This window comes from Notamacropus eugenii, chromosome 4, assembly GCF_028372415.1.
Source record: "Notamacropus eugenii isolate mMacEug1 chromosome 4, mMacEug1.pri_v2, whole genome shotgun sequence".
In the NCBI taxonomy this organism is placed as follows: Eukaryota; Metazoa; Chordata; class Mammalia; order Diprotodontia; family Macropodidae; genus Notamacropus; species Notamacropus eugenii.
This window is the reverse complement of record NC_092875.1, coordinates 426,544,718-426,569,545: the sequence shown is the minus strand read 5'-3', so window position 1 is coordinate 426,569,545 and position 24,828 is coordinate 426,544,718. Positions and strand designations below refer to the sequence as shown.

Sequence of the window (24,828 nt, the reverse complement as noted above, 5' to 3'; positions counted from 1 at the left end):
TATTCTCTTCACCATACAATCAGCTGTATGAATATAAAGACGCGGTCCATTGTAGAGATTTAGTTATTTATCTGTTATTCCCAACTTTTTTCAGTCCAGTAGAATTCAAATTCCATGAAGGCGGCAGGGATCTTTTTTTTTTAGTCTTTGTATCCTCAGAGCTTAGCATGAATTACATAGTTACTTGATAAATGTTTTTGGAATTGAATTGAAAACTTATATAGATGATTTTATCAAGATTTTATGAAAATTAGAAAAGTAGCCACATATGTCATTAGTTATTAATGCTTCTCTTAACTATTTGGTTTGGTTCAACTACTTTTCCTCATCTGGTCTTTAATGCTAGTTTAGCTGTATTTTGTGGTACATGGGGGACTGAGGTGTTATGATCTACATGGCATCGTTTCTTTGTTACTGAAATGAAAATAGATCTTTATAAAATCATTGACTAATTTCTTTTTTTCTATTTTTTGTCTTCCTCCTGGTTTCATCTATTAATGATCCTCATTTGGGTGTATTTATATAGTCTTCCAACATGAAGTACTTGGTCGTTTTGACATTGCTTTTTTAATAAAGTAATATGGTTGTCATTTTCTGCCATTCTTTGTATTGTTTTACAAATGAGTTTGTTTTCTAAAACAGTATATAGCCTTTGGCTTCCTTGTGTCTCTGGAAAGGAGATAAAGTGTTTGCTAATATTAAACTTTTACAGGAAATAGTAATAATCATATAAATAACTTTGCCTTTTTCGTTTCCTTTTTTTTTCCATTAATGGCTTGCTTTGAATAAGTCAGGTTGAATCTATAGAATTATTTACAATTTTCTCTGCCCTAATATGTTCTTGATTTTGGCCTTTGCTCTAATTAGTTTTGACAGCATATGGATGGCTGATTCTAATCTGCTTTCCTCATCAGTTAACAAGTCATTTCCTGTAAAGGTATAGTCAGTTTTATTTTTTTAATGATGGTGATTGGTTTTCACCATGCCCTTCACTGCCCAGTTACCTTCCAATAAAAATATTCATAGGTGTGGAGCTTCTCAGTCATCTAAAAGGTTTTGGGCTATTTTGTTTCTCAAACATGAGCCAAATTTTCCAACATGCTTTTTTATAATTCTTGCCAGTCCTCACCTTCTCATTGTGAAGTCACCATACACCAAAGTATATGTTGACTTAGTTTGCAAGATCTTTTCATATTTTTTATAGAATTTTCCTACCTCTTCATTCTCTACAGCAAATCAGATTCAATTATAAGAATTTTAAAAATGTTCCTAAAACCTGGTACATAAATGACAGATTTTTTTCTTTACCATTTTTTTCTTACCACAAGCACCAAAAGACAAAATAGTCAAATGTCTTTATGGTTCTTTTGAGAATGTGATGAAACCAATGATGACAAGTCCTTTATTTGCTTCTCCAAGGAAAACCTGTGATCCATCCTTCTGTTTAATCATATATTTTTTTTGGTTAGGTTAATTGCAAGAATATTAATATTATTAATGTGGTTCAGTTCTTCCAATAATATATCAATTTGTTGATCTTTAGAAAAAGATTTCATATTTCGAATGCCTATTACAGTAAAATTTATCATTTTGGTCCTCTTCAAGAATTGACAACAACCAACCATTAAGTCCAGGCTCAGCCTTTCTACCTTGGTTTCTTGAGTGCCCAAAGGCAACTCAGTTTCCTCTTAACCATCGTTATTGTTCTCACTCAAAAGAAAAAAGTGAACACAAAGAAGGCATTTTATTACTGGCCTTTTCACTTATAAGGCTCATGGGTGTCATCATCCGAAAGCTTGCCTGGAAGAACTGAACTTTTGACCTTTCTTTTGTATTCAAGGCAAAATGTAGTGAGCAAAAAAGCTTCCAATCATGAGATCACATGTGACTGACCTAAATTAACCAACTTTTCATCTTCCTCTTTTCCTCTGTGAGAAACATCAGGGACCCTGTAAGAACTTAACATTCATTTTATTGAATTCAAGGGAACTGCACTGAGAAAAATCATTGTCATCCTAACTTAGAAATGTGAAAATACTGTTTCCCTTTTCCATTTCTACCTTAACCACTATGGCTTGAAAACTGACAAAAAATTATTTTTGTAACTGGGGAAAGGAAACAAAATTTTAAAAGTTAGCCACATTATTTCCTTAGTGGTAACACTGTAGAGAAGCAGAGGATAATCACGAGAAAGCAATGAGAAAGGTTGATGAAGTTAGCTTTATTTTATAGTTGAAGAAAATCAAGCTCAAAAATTTGAGCAAATTTTGGCTGGGGTACACAGTTGGTCCATACCAGAGTATAGCCCTTACACTATTGGTGATGAAAAATATGATCTACAGCAGTGCTTGAGGTTCACTTCTCGTTAGCTTGATGAGGTCTTCCTGGTCTAAAACTGGTGATGTGATGAGTTTGAAAGATGGCTAAGAGTTTGAGACTGTAGCACAGGGGTGAGAGCATCAACTTTGGAACCAAAGAACATTGGGTTAAATACTGGTTCTTTTATTTAAAACTTGAGGGATTTTAGATAATCACTTCGAATTTTTCAGGTTGCATTTTTTAAAAATTTTTATAATGAAAAGTTGATGTAGAGGACCTGTAAGTTCCTTCTACTTGAACTCTTATAATGGATGAATAAGCCAAAATATGATGACCTACCAAATTGCATGCAGGCAGATATATGACCTGTGAAGATTTTTTAAAAGGACTATTCTTCCAACTTTATTCCTTTTCTCATGTTTCAAACCTCTTCAAATAGAGTGTGGCAAAATTATAGAACTCAGAAAACTGGCCTTGAACATTAGCTAGGGGAACATTTGGAAATCATGTGCTTCCTATAAAGTATTGGTTGTTTTCCTTCATGCTTGAAGGGAGGACCAAAATGACATCACTATGTTAGAGTCAAGTTGCACTCTGTCAGCTGTGGCTGACCAAACCAATATGAGCTCAGAATGCTCTACCACAGGATGGACACAAGTAGTCTATGTGAACATCTGGGATAGATTCTCTAAATTTGTACACAGGGTTTTGTGTTTGTCCTTTGTTCTTGAAGAGGACCATGACATCAAGATGATGACATGTCTTGCAGTTGACTTTGATTTGAGTGAGAGGGGGCTGTGCAAGGTCACCACCCTCACCTTCTTCTCCTGAGCCATCTGGGTCCAGTGGCCTGATATTCATCAGAACAACTGGAGATGGCTCAGGATGCAATGTGAGACCCTTTCCCTTTCAGGCTTAGGTCTTACCACCCTATGAGTGAGATACACCCATTCAATGAATAGACTTCTTTAAATTACTCATGATTTTCTATTAAAAGACATTTTAATTTCCTCCCCCTTAAAAAATAGAACAAAACCAGAATCTAAAACTACTAGTTTTTGTTTATTTTTTTGTTTTTTTGGGGGGGGGAGAGTTTCTGTCCTTTGAGAATGGCAAAGGCTATTCCAGCTCCTAGAGAAGTATGGGAGAGAACTAGCCCTTTCTCTGGGATATTAGTAATGCCTTCTCTAGCCTAGAGCCCTGAGGGATAAATTAATTGGCAGCCAATGTTTTCCTTCAAACTTATACTAACAGGTTGTTTTCATTTCCTAGGAGGCTTATAAACTTCTGAAAAACTCACTGAAGTCCCAACTGATGAGCTATGGTGACTATAGTGAGAAAGTGGCTGAAACTTTCTATATTCTGGGTAGCATCTGCCTAGCCAAGGGAGAAATAAGAAAGACCACTCAACTACTAAAGAAGGTGATTTCCAATTTTGTTTTGTTTTGTATCAGTCCAACTCTGATTAAGAATCTATAGCACAAACCTCTAATGGGGATGGTTTTTAAAGGTGGTTCATGCCCCTTTAACCTTTAGCCAAGGCCTCTCTTAAATCACCCCATACTGAAGAAAATCCCCTTGGGAGAATAAGCACTCTTGGTACTTGATAGTTGTAGGGTTCTATCAGATAGAGATTAGTGACTTTTTTTTTTTCAGTAGCTAGAGAGGGGATTTAATGTCTTACCTTACCTTCTTGGTATAGAGGTTTATTCTATTTTCTTCTATCTGGAACATGTTGTTTCTCATGTGACCTTTCCTTTTGAGCCTTTAGATTTCTATCTATACTGGGGAAAATAAGCTAGTTTGCATATTCATGATCAAGATTTATTTGATTTGTGTATGTAACACCACATCAGGCCACCACAGACTGGATTAAAATAGAGACCAAAAGATTTCGTTATTGCTTAAAAGCAAAAGTCTTTCCTTTGTTAGCATTTATGTCGTTTAAGAGATTTCAAGCTCTCACATAAGCATCTTTAATAGCACCTCCATTGAGTTCTAGATTTAAAACTCTAGGTTCAAATTCTGAGTGGCTTTTCCTGATCTCAGTAACTAGGAACTTTGGAATTTTTTCCCTTATATCATAGAAATAAACTTAGAATTTTTGCACTTTTATGGTAACCCTAAGGATTACTGAGTCCATCTCTTTCTCCCCTTCAGGTAGGGCAATGTCAACTTGGCTTGGTATAAATTTGAGGTGGATACAGTCAGGCTCTGTGGGGTCTCTTCGTTGGGTATTTCATAAGTGCTAGGTTAGGTGAGAAACATGGCCATCTTAGGCAGAAGTCTGAAGAAGGCAAGATCATTTTCAGGACTGAGGCTCAAGACTTGGTCACATGGTCAAGGTCTTTTGATGGAATCATCAGACAGGGTAGGCTTGTAGTTTGGTCAATGGGCAGAAGTCAGGAACAGATAGAGCAGGTAAAGCCGGCTAGTGCCTTAGGTTTTTTTGTTTCTCTCTCTCTCTCTCTCTCTCTCTCTCTCTCTCTCTCTCTCTCTCTCTCTCTCTCTCTCTCTCTCTCTCTCTCTCTCTCTCTCTCTCTCTCTCTCTCTCTCTCTCTCTCTCTCTCTCTCTCTCTCTCTCTCTCTCTCTCTCTCTCTCTCTCTTTCTTTTTGTGAGGCTTTTGTGAGGCCCTGCTAGGAGCATGAAATAACTGTTGCCTTTTGCCCTTGGACAGTTTAAGTTCCTTCCATGATCCTATCACAAGATGGGCTTTCTCAATAAACACTGCATTTTCATCCTCCCAGGAACTTTTATGTTCAAGTCAAATGGCTAGGTTATATCTTTCTCACATATTTGGGGGCTGAGTTGGGGGATATAAATTCCTTTTGGTTTAGGTAAGAGCAGATTCCTCAGGGTTTTAGATTCTTTGGCATTAGGATCTTCTTTTTAGGGCCACTACCACTGCACCCACCCCCCAAAGCTAAGGGGATTGAACTAGATGTTTTCCAGGGGTCCTCTCATGCATAATCATAATAATTTCTATAGTGTTTTGAAGTTTACAAAGCAATTTGCCAACAACAACATTGTGAAGTACATAACACTAATAGTATTCTCTCATTTTACGAAGGAAAAGCTGCTAAGTACTGTATTAATAATACTAAGTACAATACCTATCTTTAGCAGACTTGGAAATATAAAGTGCGATTTGGTTTTGTTTTTAATTGTTTCTTTGTGAATTAAGGATAGCATATAAGCTCACGGTGCAATTTTTTTATCTAATTTGTCATGGTGGAGCATTGATCACTGGAATATGTCATGAACCATTAGGTTTTCTGGGAGTTTGGAGTTTATAGACCACAAAATTGATAATAATGGGGAAATATCTATGGGGAGTGATCACCAGAAAGACCTGTAGAGTACAGATGTTACCTTCCAGGTATTTCTTCAAGTTTATTCCATTGGGTCTTATATGGTGCCTTCACCTTCCCTAGGAATGTTTGAAGATCAGTTTGGGGCTCTGAAGTAGCTCATGACCTTGATGGTAGTGAAGTAAAAGAGCATCGAAGCAGAATGTTCAGCATGAATGAGAGTATTGTTTTGTAAAGCCGTATGTGGTGTTACTTTCTGTGAATTCAGCTCCAGGAAAGAACAAAGCCTAGTTGTCCTATCGATGCATAGTATAGCAACATAATGATTATTCCATGGTGTGGTTTATTCTATATTACCATTTCTTACTTCCTGTATGTTTTAACTTTTATAACTAGAGCTACTTAACCCTCTACTATACATCTGAACCCAGAAGTATTCTGGTAAATGTTTAACAACTGGCTCTTGGGAAAAATGTAACCATGACACAATTTTTAGCTTAATCTCTATTTTATTAAAATTTTCTCTATCACTTTATTAAGCCTAGACAATGAATAAATCCATAAATTATTTCTTATTTCTAAGGTGTAAATGCTCACACTGAAAACTTAATGGTTTGCTTTCTGAGCAGTATGAAACAGCTCCAGCACACCATTGGTCTGACCCCACCTTAAATTCTTGGAACACTCCAGTCAGTAGGAAGTGAGCTTTGCTAGTAATTCCATTCCAACTCTATTCTTTAATTTCATTAATTGTGCTCTTGCCTCATTACCCTATTAGGAACCCTATTTTAGAGAGCCCTGAATATCAGGCTAAAGATTATGTTATATTTTAAGGCAGAAGGAGACTCTGAATGCATTTTAGATGGTGATTTGATCAGATCTATGAATCAGAGTGATTATTATTCCAGTAGTGGGATGAACAATGGATGGAAAAGGGAAAACTAGAGGCAAAGATGCCAGTTAGAAGGTTGTTATCATCCAGAGATAATGAGGACCTGAGTTAGGATGGATACAGGCGAAATGAAAAGAGTGGAAGTGGGATCAAGAACCATAGGCAATGTGGAGGTAGAATCCATACACTTTTCAATTGGTTGAATATTTGGGGAGGGAGATTAGAAGAGTCAAAAATGATGCTGAGGTTTTGAAACCTTATGACTGAGAAGATGGTGATGCTATCTGCCACTGCTTTGTTCAAGGCTTCTCTTTCCCAGTGAATAGCACTTATTATGTCCCAAAAAACTTAAGATCGTGTATGTGATAAATTAGCTCTTACGGAAGTCAAAAAAGCCTTCAGGACTTTGGGAAGAGTTGAGTTAAACACACATTTTAAATTGCCTACACACAGACAGTGTGCCTAGTAGATGGGGATACAAAGATCAAAAATTACATGCTCTAATCTCATGGTCATGTAGCTAGGTGGATAAAGTACCAGGCCTGAAGTCAGGAAGATCTGAGTTCAAATTTGACCTCAGATGCTTACTGGCTCTGTGTCCCTGGGAAAGTCACTTGGCCCTATTTGCCTAATTTTCTTCATCGGTAAAATGAGCTGAAGGAAGAGCAGGATGATGTTATGATAGGCAGAGAGGAAGAGAGAGCACTTTTTAGTTATGGGGGAGTGGGGAGGAAGATAGTGAATGTGAACACATGGAGGTAGAAATTAGCATGGTGAATTTGAGCAAAAATAGCTCAGTTGGACTGGAATATAAAAGTATTTGAAAGGAGATATGAGATAGGATTGGAAACCTTCGGTGGATTCAGATAGTAGAAGGTGTTAAATACCATGTTAAGGAGCCTGTCTTTTATCCTGCAGACAAATAGGAAGCACTCAAAGGTGAATGGAGAATGACATTGTAAGACTAGCTTAGCTCATTACGAAGTTTATTTTGGCAGCTGTGTGAAAAATGGTTTGGAGATTGGAGACCAATTAGATCTTTACTCTAACAAGCAGAGGCTATGCACAGACAGCTGATTCAGGAATAGCTTGCATCTGAGTAACAATGTATTTTTTGTTTTTTAAACTAAAATTAATTTCATCTTTATGATATTATTAAGTGCTTGCCAATTTTTTTCAAAGAAAATATTTTTTTCCTCAAAGAAAGCTAGAGGCTTCTGTGTAATCTTGCTCCTATCCGACCTATCTCATTCCCTTTTCCAGAATCATGTTTTCCATACATTTCTAGATGCCCTAACCTATTCTCACTTTTGTGTTGAAGTCCTCAAGTATCAAAGGATATGCTATTTTACTGACTTTGTGTATGAGTTGGTGGTGGGCAGGAGTGGGGCAGGGGGTGGGGCGGAGTCTCATGAGGTTCTTTTTAGAATTTCTCTACCTCTTCTCTATAATAGATGTTAGTACAAATTCTGTAATTATTTTCATGAAGTATTTTTTTTTCTTTTTGCAATACGAGATGACAAAATGTTCCATGGAATATTTCTTGCTGCCTTCTGGAATATGACAAAACCAATTCTACCTATTCCTCTGTCTGCCTTTACAAAGAGATCCCAGTTCATTTACACCAAGAAAAGATTAGCATGATTTAACTCCCCCCAGCAGTGTGTATACTCATTTGTCACTGGACAAGAACTCACATTTAAAGTACCAGTAGCCAAACCAAAGTTTACAGATAGACTAAAAATACAATGTTCTTCTTAATACCTTCTGCATTCTTTTCTGTCACCACAGAAGTGGTATGGAGTCATGTAGGAATGAAGGTTATTTTACATTTTTATTTGTTTGTGGGCTGCCATAAATAAAGAATACATTATCAAGTGGGCAGTCTTTTGATAGTGAGCTCTGTTTCATTCAGTTAAGCTGGTCTCGAGAAGCAAACTCAGTCTATTGCTATAACAACACTCAAAGTCTTTTTTGGTCAGTCAGTCAACAATTATTACCTACTATGTGCCAGTACTGTGCTAAGTGCTGGGGAGTCAGTGCCTGCCCTAAAGGAACTTAATATTGAAGGGGCAACAGTATACAAGTGGAAACTGGGGTGAGGGGAAGAGAGCTTGTCAGGATTTGCACTGCCAGGAGCACATCACTATCACCATCACCATCATATCACATCATATCACAACTATGCAGAGGATAACTTCATATCTTCAGGTAGAAATAATTTTGTCTCTTTTTTAGTAAAGGAACTAGACCTGTGATTTCACTAGTAATGAAATTCCTCTTATCAGTTAAGGTCAACACCTTCTCTGCAAGTTATGGTTTTAAAGATTTGCCTGGAACACTAGAATTTAAGTGACCTACTGAGGGAAAACAGTTTAATATTGGTCACAGGTAGGACATGAACATCCCAGATCTTCCCAGTTCTGAAAGTCTAACTCTCTTTGCTATATAACGCTGCCTTTTTTTCCTTACCCATAATTATTCCATTGATTTATAATTCTTGTTTTACTGCTATAACTAGCATTTTCTAGCACACAATATCAAAACAGCAGCAGCAGTAGCAGCAGTGGGGATAATTGTATCACTCCTGATCTGATTGGAAAAGCTACCAGTGTTTCTCCACTGAAAATAATGCTACCTCTTAGTTATAGACAGATCTTATCAGTCATATTAAGTAAAAGTTTTTTTATTCCTATGATTTTTTTGTATTTTTCTAACTAATGAATGCTGCATTTTGTTGAAGGGTTTTTCTGCCTGTTGACGTAATCATGTGGTTATAGAAATGATATCACGTGGATTAGGCTGTTATTTTTTTTAAACTTAGGACTTTTGTTAATAGTTATTTTTGAAAAGCTTATCTGTTTCTCATTTTGTTTAATATTAGTTATGTTGTATTTTTGTAAATATTCCTCGATTTAATTTAAATGTCCATTTTTGCCTTCAAATTGTGTATAATGGTTTTTGATCATTTTATTGCTTTCCTCCCCATTGTTGTAAATTTCCCCTCTTACTTGAGGGGAATTTTTTTTTACTTGATGTTTCCCTTTTGTCATTTTCTATAACACAATAAGATTCCATTGCATGCACATAACATAATTTGTTTGACCATTCCTCAATTGATATGGATACTCCCTCAATTTCCAATTTTTTGACAGCAAAAAAAAAAAGTAGTAGAATTATTTTTCATACATATAGGTCTTTTTCCTCTTTTGTTTCTTTGGGGTATTGGAATAAAAGTGGTATTGCTAAGTCAAAAGGTTTGTATGGTTTAGTGCTGTTTTGTTTTTTTGTTTTTGTTTTTGTTTTTGTTTTTTGCAGGGGTGGGGAGAAGAATAGTTCAAATTGCTTTTCAGAATGACTGGACCAATTCATAGCTTCATCAACGTGCATTAGTGAGCCTGTAGCCCTTCCAACAATCGTCATTTTTACCAATTGGATGAGGGCGAAGTAGAATTTCAGAGTTATTTTCATTTGAATTTCTCTTATTCTTAATGATTTGGAGCATTTATCATATGGCTGCTGATTTCTTCCATTGAGAACTTATTGTTTACATCATTTCATCTTTTATCTAATAGAGGAATAATTTAGATTTCACTTATTGCTTACAGTTTTATTGTAAAATAATATTCTCTGAAGGATGGTCTAATGTTTCTACCTTTCTGTATTTATTTATGTTATTTTCGTCTTAGCACATGGTCCATATTTTAAAAGGTACTTCACAATGCTGAAATATGAGTATTTTTAAGATTTCCAATTCTGTAATTCCCAAAGACATTTCATAGTTATTTTTCCAATTTATTGTTTCTTTCTATTTGGATTTATCTGATTCTGAAAGAGATACATTGAAGTCATCTATAATTATTATGTTAGTATCTAGATCTTTTTGCAATTCATTTCATTCTTTTAAGGTACTTAGATATGATACAATTCAGTACCTACATATTTAACATCTCTTAAAGAGCTCTAATTTAATTCCTTTAATTCCTTAATTAAGCTTTTCAACCATTTGGGTACTTCTTTATGTTTGTTTCATTCCTTTTTGTGAGGTTTTAGTTGTTATCATTGTAGAATTATTTTCTTTTGGAGATTTCTCCTAGAGTTCTTTAGCCTATGGTGGTATCTTAGTATTGGGAATTTTTCTTATTACTAATTTCTTTAGTTTCTTTGTTATGTTTTATGTGGGTTTTTCTTTAAAAGAATTTCTTTCCTTTCCCCTCTTTTTTTGTCATTCTTTTTAGATTATTTGCTCATTCCTTACTATTTAGAAGTGATGAAAATAAGCTGTTGATAAGACCTCAAGCATCTTGTGAGAAGTCTCAGGCCAACTTGAAAAAAGACTTTTCAGTAGCACACATTCCTGATAATCTTTTTATTTCATGACTGATTTTGAGGGTAGCCCACTTATTTTCACTTGTACTTTATTACTGATGGAGTGAAAGATATGTCCAAAATATACTATAGCCCTTTACTTTGAGAAAATTGTTCTGCCATGTTATTTTGGCTTTTTTACAGTCTTTACCTCAGTGGTACATAGATGTGGATGGTGATTTTAGAGCTCTCCATGAATATTTCTGTTTCTTTTTGGAAAAGAATCAGCAAAATAGAGAGCAAGTTGCTGAATTTTTAAGAACATAGTATCTCAGTTCTTCCGAATGACTTCTTAGGTTTGCATGTGAGGTAGTGGCCATCTGACAACTTTTTCCTGTTTTGTTTATTTAATCTACCCACAGTGTTTGGAAATTCAAATTCTTATTTATGGAACAGATCACAAAAAAACCAGAGAGACACAAAAACTGCTTACTTTACTACAGAGGTGAGTCTAATTCCCTGGCAATATCCAGGCTACCTACTTCACATCTTAATATAATTAATCCCCCAGAATTAATAAGTCACTTGTTACTCATTGCTATCAGCATTTCTAGAGCAATAAAACCTCTCTATACTATTACTGCTTGGTCAAATCATGCTACCTGTATGTGTATGGATATTGCATCTAAATCTAGAACATGAAGAAAAAATTCTGTATTTACCATTTGGTACTTATAAAGTTCTCATGGTACTGTGCACTGTAGCCAGTCCTTATAAAAATAAGTTTTTAGCTGATATGAGACAGCATGGTGTAGAGGAAAGAGCATTGTCTTTGGAGTCCAAAAGAACTGGATGTGAATCTCTACTCTGCCACTTAGTACCTGTGTAGCTTTGGTCAGGTCTTTTAATTTCTCCAGACCTCAATTTCCATAAAATGAGGGGGTTGAATTGAACTAGATGGTCTCTGGCATCCCATCCAGCTCTCAGCTTATGATCCTGAAAAACCTGTTCATTGCAGTATGGACAAACACAGAATAACCAAGTGCATTTTATAAAATTCTAAGATTTATGATGAAAGCATTTCTCTGGTTTACATAGCTAGGGGAAGACAAATTACAGTAAAACATTTCTTGAAATGTAAACTAGAGTTTTAGCAGCCTTGCTTACATCTTTCATCCTGTAATTTGTTTTTTTTCAACCCAGGCTGAAGATGACATCTTTGAGGAATACAACCAGCACTTTGCATGGTATCAGCCCAGCTCCTAGCAGGTAGATTTTTCACATAATGGAAACCATGATGGTGTGCCCCCAAGTTTTTTTATATTATCAGTAAGAGAATCAGAGATTGAAGTCTAGGTCTGGAAATGGTATTAGAATATTTCTAGTCTTTCCCTCACCTATCCTTCAAGTAGGATCATACAGAGTGAGTATAAGTAGAATGTCTCCTATCTTAAAACCATCTATCTTATATCTCATGTTAAGGGCAAAGAGTTAACCAAATTTTCTACTCCCATTTGATTCCAATCTTTAGGTTCTGCCTATGTACTTTACATTGTTGTCACCAGATTGAGAATCTGAATTTCTGGGACATTTTAGAGTGATGATGATGATGATATCCCAATTGGAAGAACACACTGAGAACATTTAATACCCATATAATGTAAACCTTAATGAATGTTTTTGTTACAGTAATGTAGACAATAACAGATTTAGAAAGTATCCAAACAAAAACCCATATCATGATAATGAAACACTAACAAACCTTGTTATCCCAAGACCCCTTAGAAAGATGAATGCTCCCTTATCAATAGGAGAAATAGAATTGGTAGATACTCTTAGAGGATTAATAAATAGGTTAAGAACATAGAAATAATTCTGGAATAAAGGAGGCATTCCTAAACAGAGCAATAGTAAAGGCCAACAATAAGTATGAGGTCCTGGGTTTGTTGATTGTAACTGGAACTGGTTTACTTCCGAATGGAGGCAATGAAATGGCTAAAATCCCAAAGTGGAACGAAGAGCCTCCACATGGACACAACCAATAATATATTAACAAAGAAGCAACTGAACAAATGGCCACGTCATGTGGATCAATTTACAGAAATGGTGAGGATTAAGATAATGATTCTAGACTGGGCCACTGCCATGGGGAATTATAGAATGGTTACCCACAAGGACTCTGGATTTATTGAACAGTTCAGATCATGCAAGAAAATAGTAGAAGTTGTCTAACTTATCACTGCAGGTCACAAAAAATTAGTATCTACCAAATACTTAGCAAGGTATGATTGCATGCCTAGAATTACACACCAGAAGTTCACTGTCTTTGCTATAACGAATTCCTGTATGACAAATGATTGGTTTTTTTGTTGGCCCTCCATCTTTGCAATCATGTCCAACTCTTCGTAACCCTTTTGGGGTTTTCTTGGCAGAAATAATAGAGTGGTCTACCATTTCCTTTCTCAGCTCATTTGGCAGATGGGTAAACTGAGGCAAACAGGGATAAATGACTAGCTATGGGACCCTGGTCCCATAGCTAGTCAATGTCTAAGGCTAGTGCTGAACTCAGGAAGATGCATCTTCCTGACCCCAGTCCCAGCACTCTATGCACTATGGCACCTATGTTTCCTTGGGAATTCAACAAATGAATTGTAGGAATCCTAGCACTCTCAGCAACAAAACTGGTGCCTATAATTTTTTGGACATAGCATTATTTCATAAAAATTTAAATACAACATGTTATATAGATGTCCCTATCCTGAAATTCATGCTTTCCAAGCTTTCTGAAGTGAAAAGTTTTCAAAATATATAGAACAGCAGAAGAAATCAAAACCATTTGGGGACAAAATAAAGCCCATATTATCCCTGTTGTCATGTGTGCTGCTGGGGTTGCCCTGGACGATGCTGCCATTGAGCCTACGGAAGATGAGCCAACATCCCAATACTTTCCTTCAATGACAAAAAATAGCCATTGTATCCACTTGCACAACAGTCCACAGAATATTAAACATAAAAGAATGGTATCAGGGAAGTTATCTCTCTCAGGACCCATTTCCAGCTGAACATGGAGAAGATGAGAAGACACGAGCTAAAAATCAACTAGGATTGTGATAAAGATGAATCAATAGGACTGATGAAATCACAGATCCAGTGAGTAAAAACAAAGAAATAAACCAAAAAATAGGCACGTTGGGGTGAGCAGAGTTTTGGTGGTGGGACTGCCCAGTCTTTATAAAGCCCTGTTTTCGGGGTTCTGAGGATTCACATCTTGGGTGCCTGATTTTGTGGCACTGTCCTTTGTTCATTCTCTTCTCAAAGTTTGTTCTTAAAAAGCTTGGACAAAGTTGCTTTTACAGAAAGCTAAATTCAGTCTGTCTTGTTCTGCTTTGGGCCTTTGAAACAAAAAGTTACTGTTGTTTTGTAGCTGCTTGGGCCACAGATCTCATTATTTCTCCTCTTTAAACATGGCTGTTCTTAAAGTACCCATGTTTTTGCCAAACATGGATTTCTAGCATTACCTCTTGTTGTGATTGTCATAGTTGTTCAGTTTTTTTATGGCCCCATTTGGGATTTCCTTGTTAAAGATACTGGAGTGGTTTGCCATTTTCTTCTCCAGTTCATTTTACAGGTGAGGAAACTGAAGTGAACAGTTAAGTGACTTGCCTAGGGTCATACAACCAATAAGTGACTGAGGCTGGATTGGAATTCAGATTTTCCTAATTACAGGCCCAGCACTCTATCCACTGGACACCACCTTGCTGTATTCTACAGGGTCAGATTGTCATCCTAGAAAGGCCAAAGCTTTACTTTAGTCATTAGTGCCAAGATCTTTCCCTAGAGCTGATAGTGAATGGAAGAGGGGAAAATCTGAATGTCACCTCTTCTTTCTTCCCTTTTCTGTCTTCTAATGAAAAGAACCAATGATACCAACCTAATATGTAAAGAAAATCTTCCAGAGAAGCTAAGGATAGGGACATGATGGAGACTGCCACCTTCTCATATTCAGCTGCTTCCCAGAGTCTACTTTCCTTCAGACCTGAATTGGGGTTGGCATGGTTTCTTCTCTCTCTGTCCCTCTCTCCCTGTCTGTCCCTCTCCCTCTCTCTCTCTCTCTCTCTCTCTCTCTCTCTCTCTCTCTCTCTCTCTCTCTCTCTCTCTCTCTCTCTCTCCCTGTCCCTGTCCCTGTCTGTCTGTCTGTCTGTCTGTCTGTCTGTCTCTCTCTCTTTCTCTTCCCTCCCTGCCCCCGCCCCCCACATTTAGGAGAATCTCGTACCAATGATGGCCTTTGGGACTTGGGTTATATTAGAAAGAGGACTTAAAATGTTGATTCAGCTTGTACTAAACGAGGAACAAGCTGTAGTGAATCATTTTGCTCAGTAGCTCAAAGTTGCTTTTCATTCCTGTGATGTGGAAAAGAATCACAAAAGGAAATAGAAGACATTTCTATTTAACACTAACTCTCATCTACAGGAACTGTTCTCTGTTCTGGAGGATATGATCTCCTAAAGTGGACAGAAACCCCTTAGTGACAGGGAAGGTTCCATAATGAGAATAAAGGCCTCTTACAAGAACAGCATTTATTATCTCTTTACTGCAATGAGAAAAGAAGTCTCAATAAAAATTTTTAGAGTTTGGGTTTTTTTTTTTGTCTTCTGAAACAAGCCTGTCTCTTACTACTTAAGAACTGCTGAGCAAAACCCTCAAGAAAACTTGCCAAATCACAAATGGCAAGAATAAACAAAAGACTTTGGTTTTTTAGCTTCAGCATCTCTTTGAAATAATGAATGCCAGATTCCTGGGAACCTGGCTCATTTTTCTGACATGTTTTTGTGCTTTCTTATTGCTCCTGCTCTCTCCAGGATGTGATTTTAATCAGTTCTTCATATTTAGAACCCACCATTGCCTTTCCTCACCCTCTCTTGAAACAATCCTCACTTTAAGCTGTTGCCAAAAGAGAGGATTCCAGACTCAGGACAGGTTCTAATGGCCAGGACTAGGAAATGCTGATTCTGTGAATTTTAAGCAACAGTGCTAAAATTAGGAGAAAAATTACTCAACTCTCAAACATAGAATTTACTACTTTATCGACATTTTAGATTTGAACAGGAACTTACTTTGTGGAGGATCCAAAAATACAAAGAACATGAAGCTAAATCATTCATTTTCTATTCATTTGTTCCTGTAAGATAACAATCATCTCCTGGGGTGGTTTAAGGGCAGTGGGGTTTCTTTTGATGTAGCCTGTATATCTGATAGAAATTAAGTGAAGCATTTCAAAAAGTATCCTACAGAAGGATATGATGAGTCATAAGATCATTTGGAGTTTAAACGGAACTTGGAGATCATATGGTCCAGTGCTCTTATTGTGTTGGGTTGTTGTTTAACTCTTCATGACCCTGTTTGGGATAGTCTCAGAAAGAAAGCACTAAGATTAAAGAGGAATGGAAAAGGTTTCTTGCAGAGGATGGGACTTTAACTGAGACTTGAAAGAAACCAGAAAAGTTAGTAGGCAGAGATGAAGAGAGAGAACATTCAGGGTGTAGAAGACAGCCAATGACATCACTTGGAGTGGGGAAATGAGTGGAGGATGGAGAGCACTAGGGAGAAACTAGAGACAGGGAGATCAACAGGCTTTTGCAAAATAGACCAAGTGTGACATGATGAGGACCTGGACCTGAGTGTTTGGTAGTATCAGAAGAGAGAAGGTTTTGTATGTAAAAGATGTCTTGGTAGGAATGATTGGACTTGGCCACTGGGTTGGATAATGAGGGGTGAGACTGAGGAGTCAAAGATAATACTTAGGTTTTGATCCTGAGTAACTGAAAGGATGGTGGTTCCATTGATAGTAATAGAGAAATTAGGAAGAGACAAGGGTTTGGGGGAAAAAGACAATGAACTCAGGTTTATGTAATTCTTTTTTTCAATTTTTTAAAAATAATATTTTATCCCCCCATTACATGTAAAAACATTCTTTAAACATTTGTTGGTTTTTTGGTAAAGTTTTGAGTTCCAAATTCTATTCCTCCCTCACCTCCTTGCTCCTTGAGATGGTAAGCAATCTGATATAGGTTATAAATGTGCAGTCATGTAAAACATTTTCAACTAGTCATTTTGTGCATGAAGACTCAAGAAAGAAAGGAAGAAAGAAAGAAAGGAAAGATAGCAGGAAGGAAAGAAGGAAAGAAAGAAAGGAAGGAAGGAAGAAAAGGAAGGAAAGAAAAAGAAAGAAAGGAATGAAAAAAGAAAGAAGGAAAAAGAAGGAAAGAAAGGAAAGAAAAGGAAGAAAAAGAAAGGAAAGAAGAAAAGATAAAAGGAAAAAGAAAGAGAGAAAGGAAGGAAGGAAGAAAAGTAAAAAATAATGTGTCAGTTCATTTTCAGGCATCAGTTCTTTCTTGGGATGTAGACAGCATTTTCCATCATTAATCCTTTGGTGTCCTCTTGGATCACTGTATTGCTGAGAACAGTTCTCATTCATGGTTCTTCATCATATAGTATTGCTGTTGCTGTGTGTAATGTTCTCCTGGTTCTGCTCACTCTGCTGTGTATCAGTTCATGTACATCTTTCCAGGTTTTAAAAAAAAATCATCCTGCTTGTAATTTCTAACACAATAATATTTCATCACAATCATATGCCACAACTTGTTTAGTCTCTCCAATTGATGGTTATCCCCTCAACCTCCCATTCTTAACCACCACAAAAAGAGCTGCTATAAATATTTTTGTACCAATAGGTCCCGCACCTTTTAAATGTCTTTGGCATACAGACCCAGCAGGGGTATTGCTGAATAAAAGGACATGCACCATTTTATAGTTCTGTGGGCATCGTTCCAGATTGCTCTCCAGAATGGTTGGATGAGTCACAACTCCACTAATTTAGCATCCCAGTTTTCCCACATCCCCTCCAACATTTATTAGTGAGCTTAGTTTAAGGGTGTCTAAGGAACATGTAGTTCAAGATGTCTAATGTCTTTCGGATGTGACTGTTGAATTACCATCACTAATCTTTCAGAAGTAATGGAGAATGGGAGAGATAATAGATGATGAGAGATGAGCAAATATCATTTTCATAAAGGAAAAGTCACAAATGGATACAAATGAGAAATGGATGATTTGTCAACACTGGGGTGCCAGCACGTGTTCCCTAAGAACAAAGTCCTGTCAAATTAGCCTTGTTTTTCTTTTTGACAGGCAGTTTCCTTTTTGATTGGGAAATCAGGGGAATGCTGGAGATGTGCATTTGGGCATCCATAAGATATATAATAATTGTTTTATTTTTTTAATGATATTTTTGTAGACCAAAAGAAATGTAGGCTGCACAACAGTACTGTTAGGGAGATTTTTAATGACTATATCCAAAAAGTGCTGATTAATGTATTGATGTCAACCTGGAAGAAAGTCTCTACTGCTAATACTACAAGGTTCATTCCTTGACTTTATGCTTTTCAAAATTTTAATAAATTATTGGATGAAAACATGGCTGGTTAACAAATTCTCAGGTGACCTTAAGTTGAGAAGGGGATAGCTGAGGGGATAGGCCTCAAGATGAGAAGGTTAGGGAGCAACCAGCTGCCTTCAATGAATTCAGGTTTCTAGGCCTAGACTAGTTACTTCCTGTGATTGCTAAGATGACCTGATGATTTCTGACATATAGTAGAGGTTGAGAAGTGCCACAGAACTGGAGAAGGGCATAATATATTTCTCCCTAACACTGTTCTCCTCCACATTTTTCCTATTTCTGTGAAGGACAGAACAGTTTTTTTCAGTCAAATAAGACTTAATTCTACCTTGACAATAGCTTTCCAATTTTTTCCCTTCTCCTCACTCACAAGATCATTATCCTAGTTCAGGCCCTGATCACTTCTCCCTTGGACAATTACAAAAGCCTCCCAGTTGGGTGTCCTGCTTCTAATCTCTTGACTTTCTAATCCATCTTTCCACATAGCTACAAAATCAATATTTCTAAAATGAAAATCTGAACATGCCACTAACCTACTCCAAAATTTCCAGTGACTCCATATTGTCTAAAAATCCCAAATTCTCGGTCCAGCATTTAAAGCCCTCTACAACATGTCTACACCATAGGGCAGCTAGATGGCACAGTGGTTGGAGTGCTAGGCCCTGGAGTCAGGAGGACCCGAGTTATTAGGCCTCAGATTTACTAGCTATGTGATCCTGGGCAAGTCACTTAATTCTGTTTTCCTCAGTTTCCTTATTTGTCAAATGACCTGGAAAAGGAAATGGCAAATCACTCCATTATCTTTGCTAAGAAAATCCCAAATAGGGTCACAAAGAGTCGGGCACTATTCTATAACAGCAACGCACCATGTCTTCCCCATCCCTTCCCTTTTTATTTCATATTAATTCCCTTCATGATGTTTCAATTACATTTTGCTTCTAGCTGTTCCCTATACACAGTATGCCATCTCTTGCCTTCATGCCTATGTCCCTAAGTGGCCTCCCATGTCTGGAATGTCCCCCCTTCTTACCTCTGCCTTTTAGAATCTCTGTTTTCCTTTATGGCACAGTTCAGGTACTCCTTTCTACATGAGGCCTTCCTGAAGATTCCAGCTGTCAATACTTTCCTCCTCTTAAAAGTACTTTGTACTTATATGTACTTTATAGGTTTTTCTGTGTACATGTTACATACTCCCAGTAGACTGGAAGCTCTTCGAGGTCAGGAACTGTTTTGTTTTTGTATTACAGTATCAAGTACCATGCCTTGTACATTGTTGGCCCTAAGTGAATGTTTGTTGAGTTGAATTATCTCTTATTTTTTGTGAAGGCATAAATGGAATGCTGGTCAGATTTGCAGGTGAAATGAAGCTGAAGCTGGGAGGGATGAGCCCTGTCTTGTTTGCACTTACTCTTATTTCCTTGCATTTGGAAATATTCATAGATTTAAAGCTGAAAGAAGTCATCTGACTTACTCCTCATCCCACCTCATTTTATATCACATTGCTTCTTTGATATAAAAAGCACACTTTTTTCAGGAAAATTAAATCAATATTTATCTAATAAGGTCAGGGGTCCATGACTGGTACAATCCTTGCAAGTAGAGATGGGTGGTTGTTTTTGTCAACTTGTAATTGAATAATCTATTTTATTGAGCACAGTTTTTCCAGAATACTTTGGCTTCCTGGAAAAAATTGCCAGTAGAAAGCTATTCTGGAGTGTCCTGGGGATCTTTATGAGTGGGACAGACACAAATCTGATTTCATTTAATAGACATGCATTTATTTAGTACCTATGGTGTCAAGGCACCATGCTGATGTAGTAGTGGGTGTGGGAGAGAAGGGAGGAGGAAAAATAGTAGCAAAAGTGAATCACATGGTCCCTACCCTCTTGAAGCTCATGGTCCTGTAGGGGAAAGAATACAATAATACAAATAACCATAATAGATGCAGTTTATGATTTATAAAAAGGAGCTAAAAACAAGGTTCTCTCAATTTTAAGAGGAGATGGAGGAAGAGAGAGATCCCTTTTGTTATTTTTGTCCTTGTCTTAGTGGGGTGGGAAAGGTTCATTTAGAAGGTGGAAGTTGAGCTAGATCTTGAAAGAATGGTAAGATACTAGTCGGTGGAGGTGAATTAGATCGTTACTAGAGATAGGCAGGAGTCTGCTAGTAAATGTTTTAACAATTGGCTCTCCAGGAGGGGGAAAAAAGGTACCTACGAAATACTATTAAATTCAATTTGCATTATTTTCTTCATCACTTTCTTAAGTCTAGACAATCTACAACACCCTGATTTGTAATGTTAATTTCTTAAATGTAAAGGCTAACACTGGAAATGTAATAATTGTCCCATGGGAACAGAAGCTGGTTCCAGCTTCTGCCTGTTAGGGAACAGCTTAAATCTTACAGGGGAAAGAAGGGGATATAATGTGATCTTTGGAGGTCTTTCCAAATCCAGTGTTCTTTATATTAACTTTATCAGCTATTCCTATTTTCTCCTTAGATTACTGAGAATGAAATTCATCAAAGAGCCAGACTCTTTATTATAGGGGTGATTTCAGGGGATTCGTGAACTTGGGTGAAGAAAGAAAAAATTACATCCTTATTGTCACTAATCTCTAGCTGAAATTTAATATTCTCTTCAATTATTTAAAACCTATTCTGAAAAGGTTTCAACCAACTACCAAAGAGGTTGATTCTCCCAAAATGTTAAGATCCTCTCAGCTTTTTTGTGAAGATGAACAGTAATTTTACATTTTGGTAAACAGGACCCTAGAATTATACAGGCACTATATGATTGACTTTTAAAATAAGGATGTCTCATTCTCAAGCTAAAAGTATAAGATGTTTTTTATTTTAATTGGCGAGGGGGATATAGGTTTTTTTTTAAACTTTGGCCACATTCCCAGGTTCTGACAAAACAGCATTAACTAAATCTTTATGAACAGAGATTATCTCATGAACAAATAATTTTATCAGATCATCATGTCTTGAACATTATCCTACTTAAATATCTTTATGATTCATTAATTTATTTTCTCTCAGACCTCATTCTGTCTCCATGCCATAGTTGTACCGTTGGTGCATTAACAAGGAGAATCAGACTGGTAGCTGTTAAAAGAAATTATTAAGTTGGCTAAAGGGGTATATTGCTTATTTATTATCTTACAAAGTGAGCTACAGCTTAATAGTCTTGTGGAACGGGAACCTTTATAATCGTCATATGAAAGGATAATTTCTGTCATGATAGCTATAGATAAAAGATGATGTGTTAGTAGTAATCGTACTCTAAAAATATGAAAGCCTTCTCAGAAGAGGATACTGTCACCCAGTGGTGGAAGAGGAGGTATAAATCACTGACTTGCCTACCATTTGATTCATTCCCTGTAGGAAGCTTGCTCAGCTCTGTAACCCTGAGCACACACCAAATGTGGAGACCTTAATAGCTCATAGACTTGTTATGGAATCGCTCTTAAAAAGATACGGCAAAATACTTGGCATCCTAACGTAATCCAGGATGGGCCCTAATGAACAAAGCTGTAACTAGGATGTGTACATAGACCTCACATTGTTCATAAAATTTGACTGGAATATAAGCATGAAAATCACTCTTCAAGCTTTAGTGGTTCAGCTCTTTACATAGAGGCGAATGAGGAACAGCTAGCTGGTTGTTGAGCTTCCAAGGGTTACCACAAGTGAGAAAATGGATTTATTTATTTTATATGATTTCATAACTATATATAGCATACAATATAAAATTTATTATAATTATAATATTTATTATATTTAATTTTCATCACTCAGGAGCCACATTGGTTTCTTATCTCTGTGCTTCTGGAAAGAAAGATTACTTTTGAAAACCATTCATTCAGCAACTATTTATGTCCTCATGTGTAAATCACTGTTAGGACCTCCTCCCCCATTCATATAATCTACCAATTCCTTCCCCCCATAAGACGTTGGAAAAATTTTAATAATGTAATTGAGTTAGGTGCCCTGTTTCTCATCTAAATCTCATCTAACACAAGATTCACCATTCTGGAAACCTCTCCTTTGTAGAGAAAAGACAAAGATTCTTCTATGATTCATGTGGTCTGTTAAAACATCTTTAGCGCTGGTAACTAATAGATCCTGTCTCTGGCTGTTCATTTTAATGCTAGTAGGATGAAATTCTTCTTGGAATAGTCAAGCAAATATTTATTAATTGTTGGGAAGAAAGAAGTGGGGCGTATGACTAAAGGGACAGAAGGCAATAGCAAAATAAATGCACTAATTTTTTTTTTCCTTTCCTCTAGGTCTTCTGGTATCATTGAAAGGGAAAATAGACAAGAAAGACAGAAATAAATCAAATTTTGTTGATAAGTTCTGGGTCTCATGCTTTGCATAACAATAGCTGATATAGGAAAACAATGATAAAGCACTCTTTTAAGCACTCCATGGAAAATCTTTGCCCCAAAGCAGCAAACAATGTCTCTGGTAAAATGCTTGCTAGACACTATCTGCCTGATCTATAACTTGATGAAGCCAACTCTTGGACTTTTATATGCACCTTTCTGATTTGAAGTTATGGTTATTTTTCCTGGACACTTATTTTGTTTCATCTGTTGTGCTTTTTTGTTGTTGGTATATCTGAGGTGTTTATTGTAAATATTTGTTTGTACTACTGAGGAGACATCTTATAATGCCATGACCTATTTGCAGGTCATAAAAATAAAATTGCTTCACTTTGGAATAAAGTGTAAAGCCTCTGCCATAACTTAAAATCTCTACCAAACAGATCAAAGTAGCTCGGTTTAGTAAAAACTCTTTTCCTAGAAAATAATTGCCTTTTTCTTTAAAAAAAAAAAAAAAGCCCAGGAAAAGAAAGTGGCGATCTTGAATTGTCACTTATTTCTTTGATGTGATCTTATTAAATTTATCAACATTAAACTTTTTCTTTTGGCCTTAGTTTCTCTAAGCATTTTTTCCCACAATTTTATTGTTTTGGTGATTAAAAAAATATAACCCACAGATTTCAGCTTGATTCGACAAGCATTTATGTAACAAACTGCTATGGATATCGACAAAAATGACACTTTACATTCTACTGTGGGAAGTTTTAATGGACTGTCCCCACCTTGGCCTGTAATGCTCATTTCCTACCCTGCACCTTCTCTCCCCTCAATCTTCCCACCTCTCTTCCCCTGTATGACAAGTTATTCAGTCAATCAGCTAGCATTAAGTGCCTCCTATGTGCCAGGCACTGTGCTAAGTGCTGGAGACACAAAGAAGGACAAAAGACTGTTCCTGTTCTCAAAAGCTGACATTTCTAATGGAGACAATTATGTACCAATAGGATATATCCAAAATAAATTGGGTATTATATCAGAAAAGAAGCACTGAAGAAGATTGGGAAAGGCTTCTTCTCCAGTAAGACTTTAGCTGAGACTTGAAGGAAGCCAGGAAACAACAGGAGGCTGAGATGGAGAACATTCCAGGCCCTTCTTGTTCAGTGGTGTCTTGCTCTTATGCAACCCTATGGACAAAGACACTGGCATGGTTTGCTATTTCCTTCTCCAATGTGTCCCCATTTTACAGATGAACTCTGAGGCAAACAGGAGTTAAGTGACTTGCCCAGGGTCACACAGCTAGTGTCTTGAGACCAGATTTGAAGTCATCCTGACTCCTGGACCACCTCTAGTTGCCCACATTCCAGGCCCTGTTGGACTGCTAATGAAAACACTTGGGGTCAGATGAGAGGAGTAAGGGCCAGGATCACTGGATCACTGACACTTAAACACACTAAGTGACTTGCCCAAGGTCACGGAGCTGCCAGAGCTGCTATCTGAACTCAAGATTTCTAAATATGGTGCTATTTCAGCTGCTGTCCCACATTCTCTTTCAGAAAAAAAATAATGAAAATTCAACAGAATTTCTAATATGGAAATTAATGGTGGAGGGGGCAATAGGGCTGAGCTCCTGGTCATAAATTACTCCAAACAAATCTACAAAATTAGCTTGACTTAGTAATAACTCTTTTCCTAGAAAATAGTTGTTGCCTTTTCCTTTAAAAAAAAAGTCTAGGAAAAGAAAGTGAGATCTTGAATTGTCACTTTTTTCTTTGATGTGATCTTATTAAATTTCCCAACCAAATCCTGATGGGGAAATCCAGAAAAAGTCACAGTGAGTCCTTTGTGCAGCTCAGGTTCACATAGGGAGACCGACAGGTAGTCTTTGGGCACTGTGGGAACAGCCTGCAGGTACTCTAGTGATGAGGGAGAGCTGGAAGAAGAGGTTCCAGACCCACACTGCAGCACTGCAACAGGGATAGCTATCAACTGACAGCTTTATCACCTGCTACCCAGTTCCTGGTCACAGATAGAGGGCTGATGGAGAAGAGGACCCGCAAAGGGTAGTGGTATTCCTGGATAGGGAGGCCCTGAGCTGTGTGTAGAGAAAGGAAGAAGCTCAGTAGCCGATGCAGTAGTAATGACTCTAAGCCAAGAACAAGATCTCATTCCCAGCACCTACTGCAGTGGAATAATCAAGGCAGGAATCTGAGACC

General features: G+C 37.0%; 1 protein-coding gene across 3 annotated transcripts in view; it reads left to right on the top strand.

Moving 5' to 3' along the window:
- The window catches only part of TTC23L (tetratricopeptide repeat domain 23 like), a 52,210-nt gene extending 29,564 nt beyond the window's left edge, over positions 1-22,646 (top strand). For 2 of the 3 annotated variants that reach the window (XM_072605875.1, XM_072605877.1), the window contains 4 exons: positions 3,592-3,741; positions 11,254-11,336; positions 12,035-12,100; positions 22,580-22,646. In XM_072605875.1, the coding sequence (XP_072461976.1) occupies positions 3,592-3,741; positions 11,254-11,336; positions 12,035-12,100; positions 22,580-22,628 (348 nt within the window). In that variant the 3' untranslated portion in view covers positions 22,629-22,646. The remainder of the gene's footprint in view (positions 1-3,591; positions 3,742-11,253; positions 11,337-12,034; positions 12,101-22,579) is intronic. The other variant, XM_072605878.1, reaches the window with a different exon arrangement.
- The last annotated feature ends 2,182 nt before the right edge of the window (positions 22,647-24,828 follow it).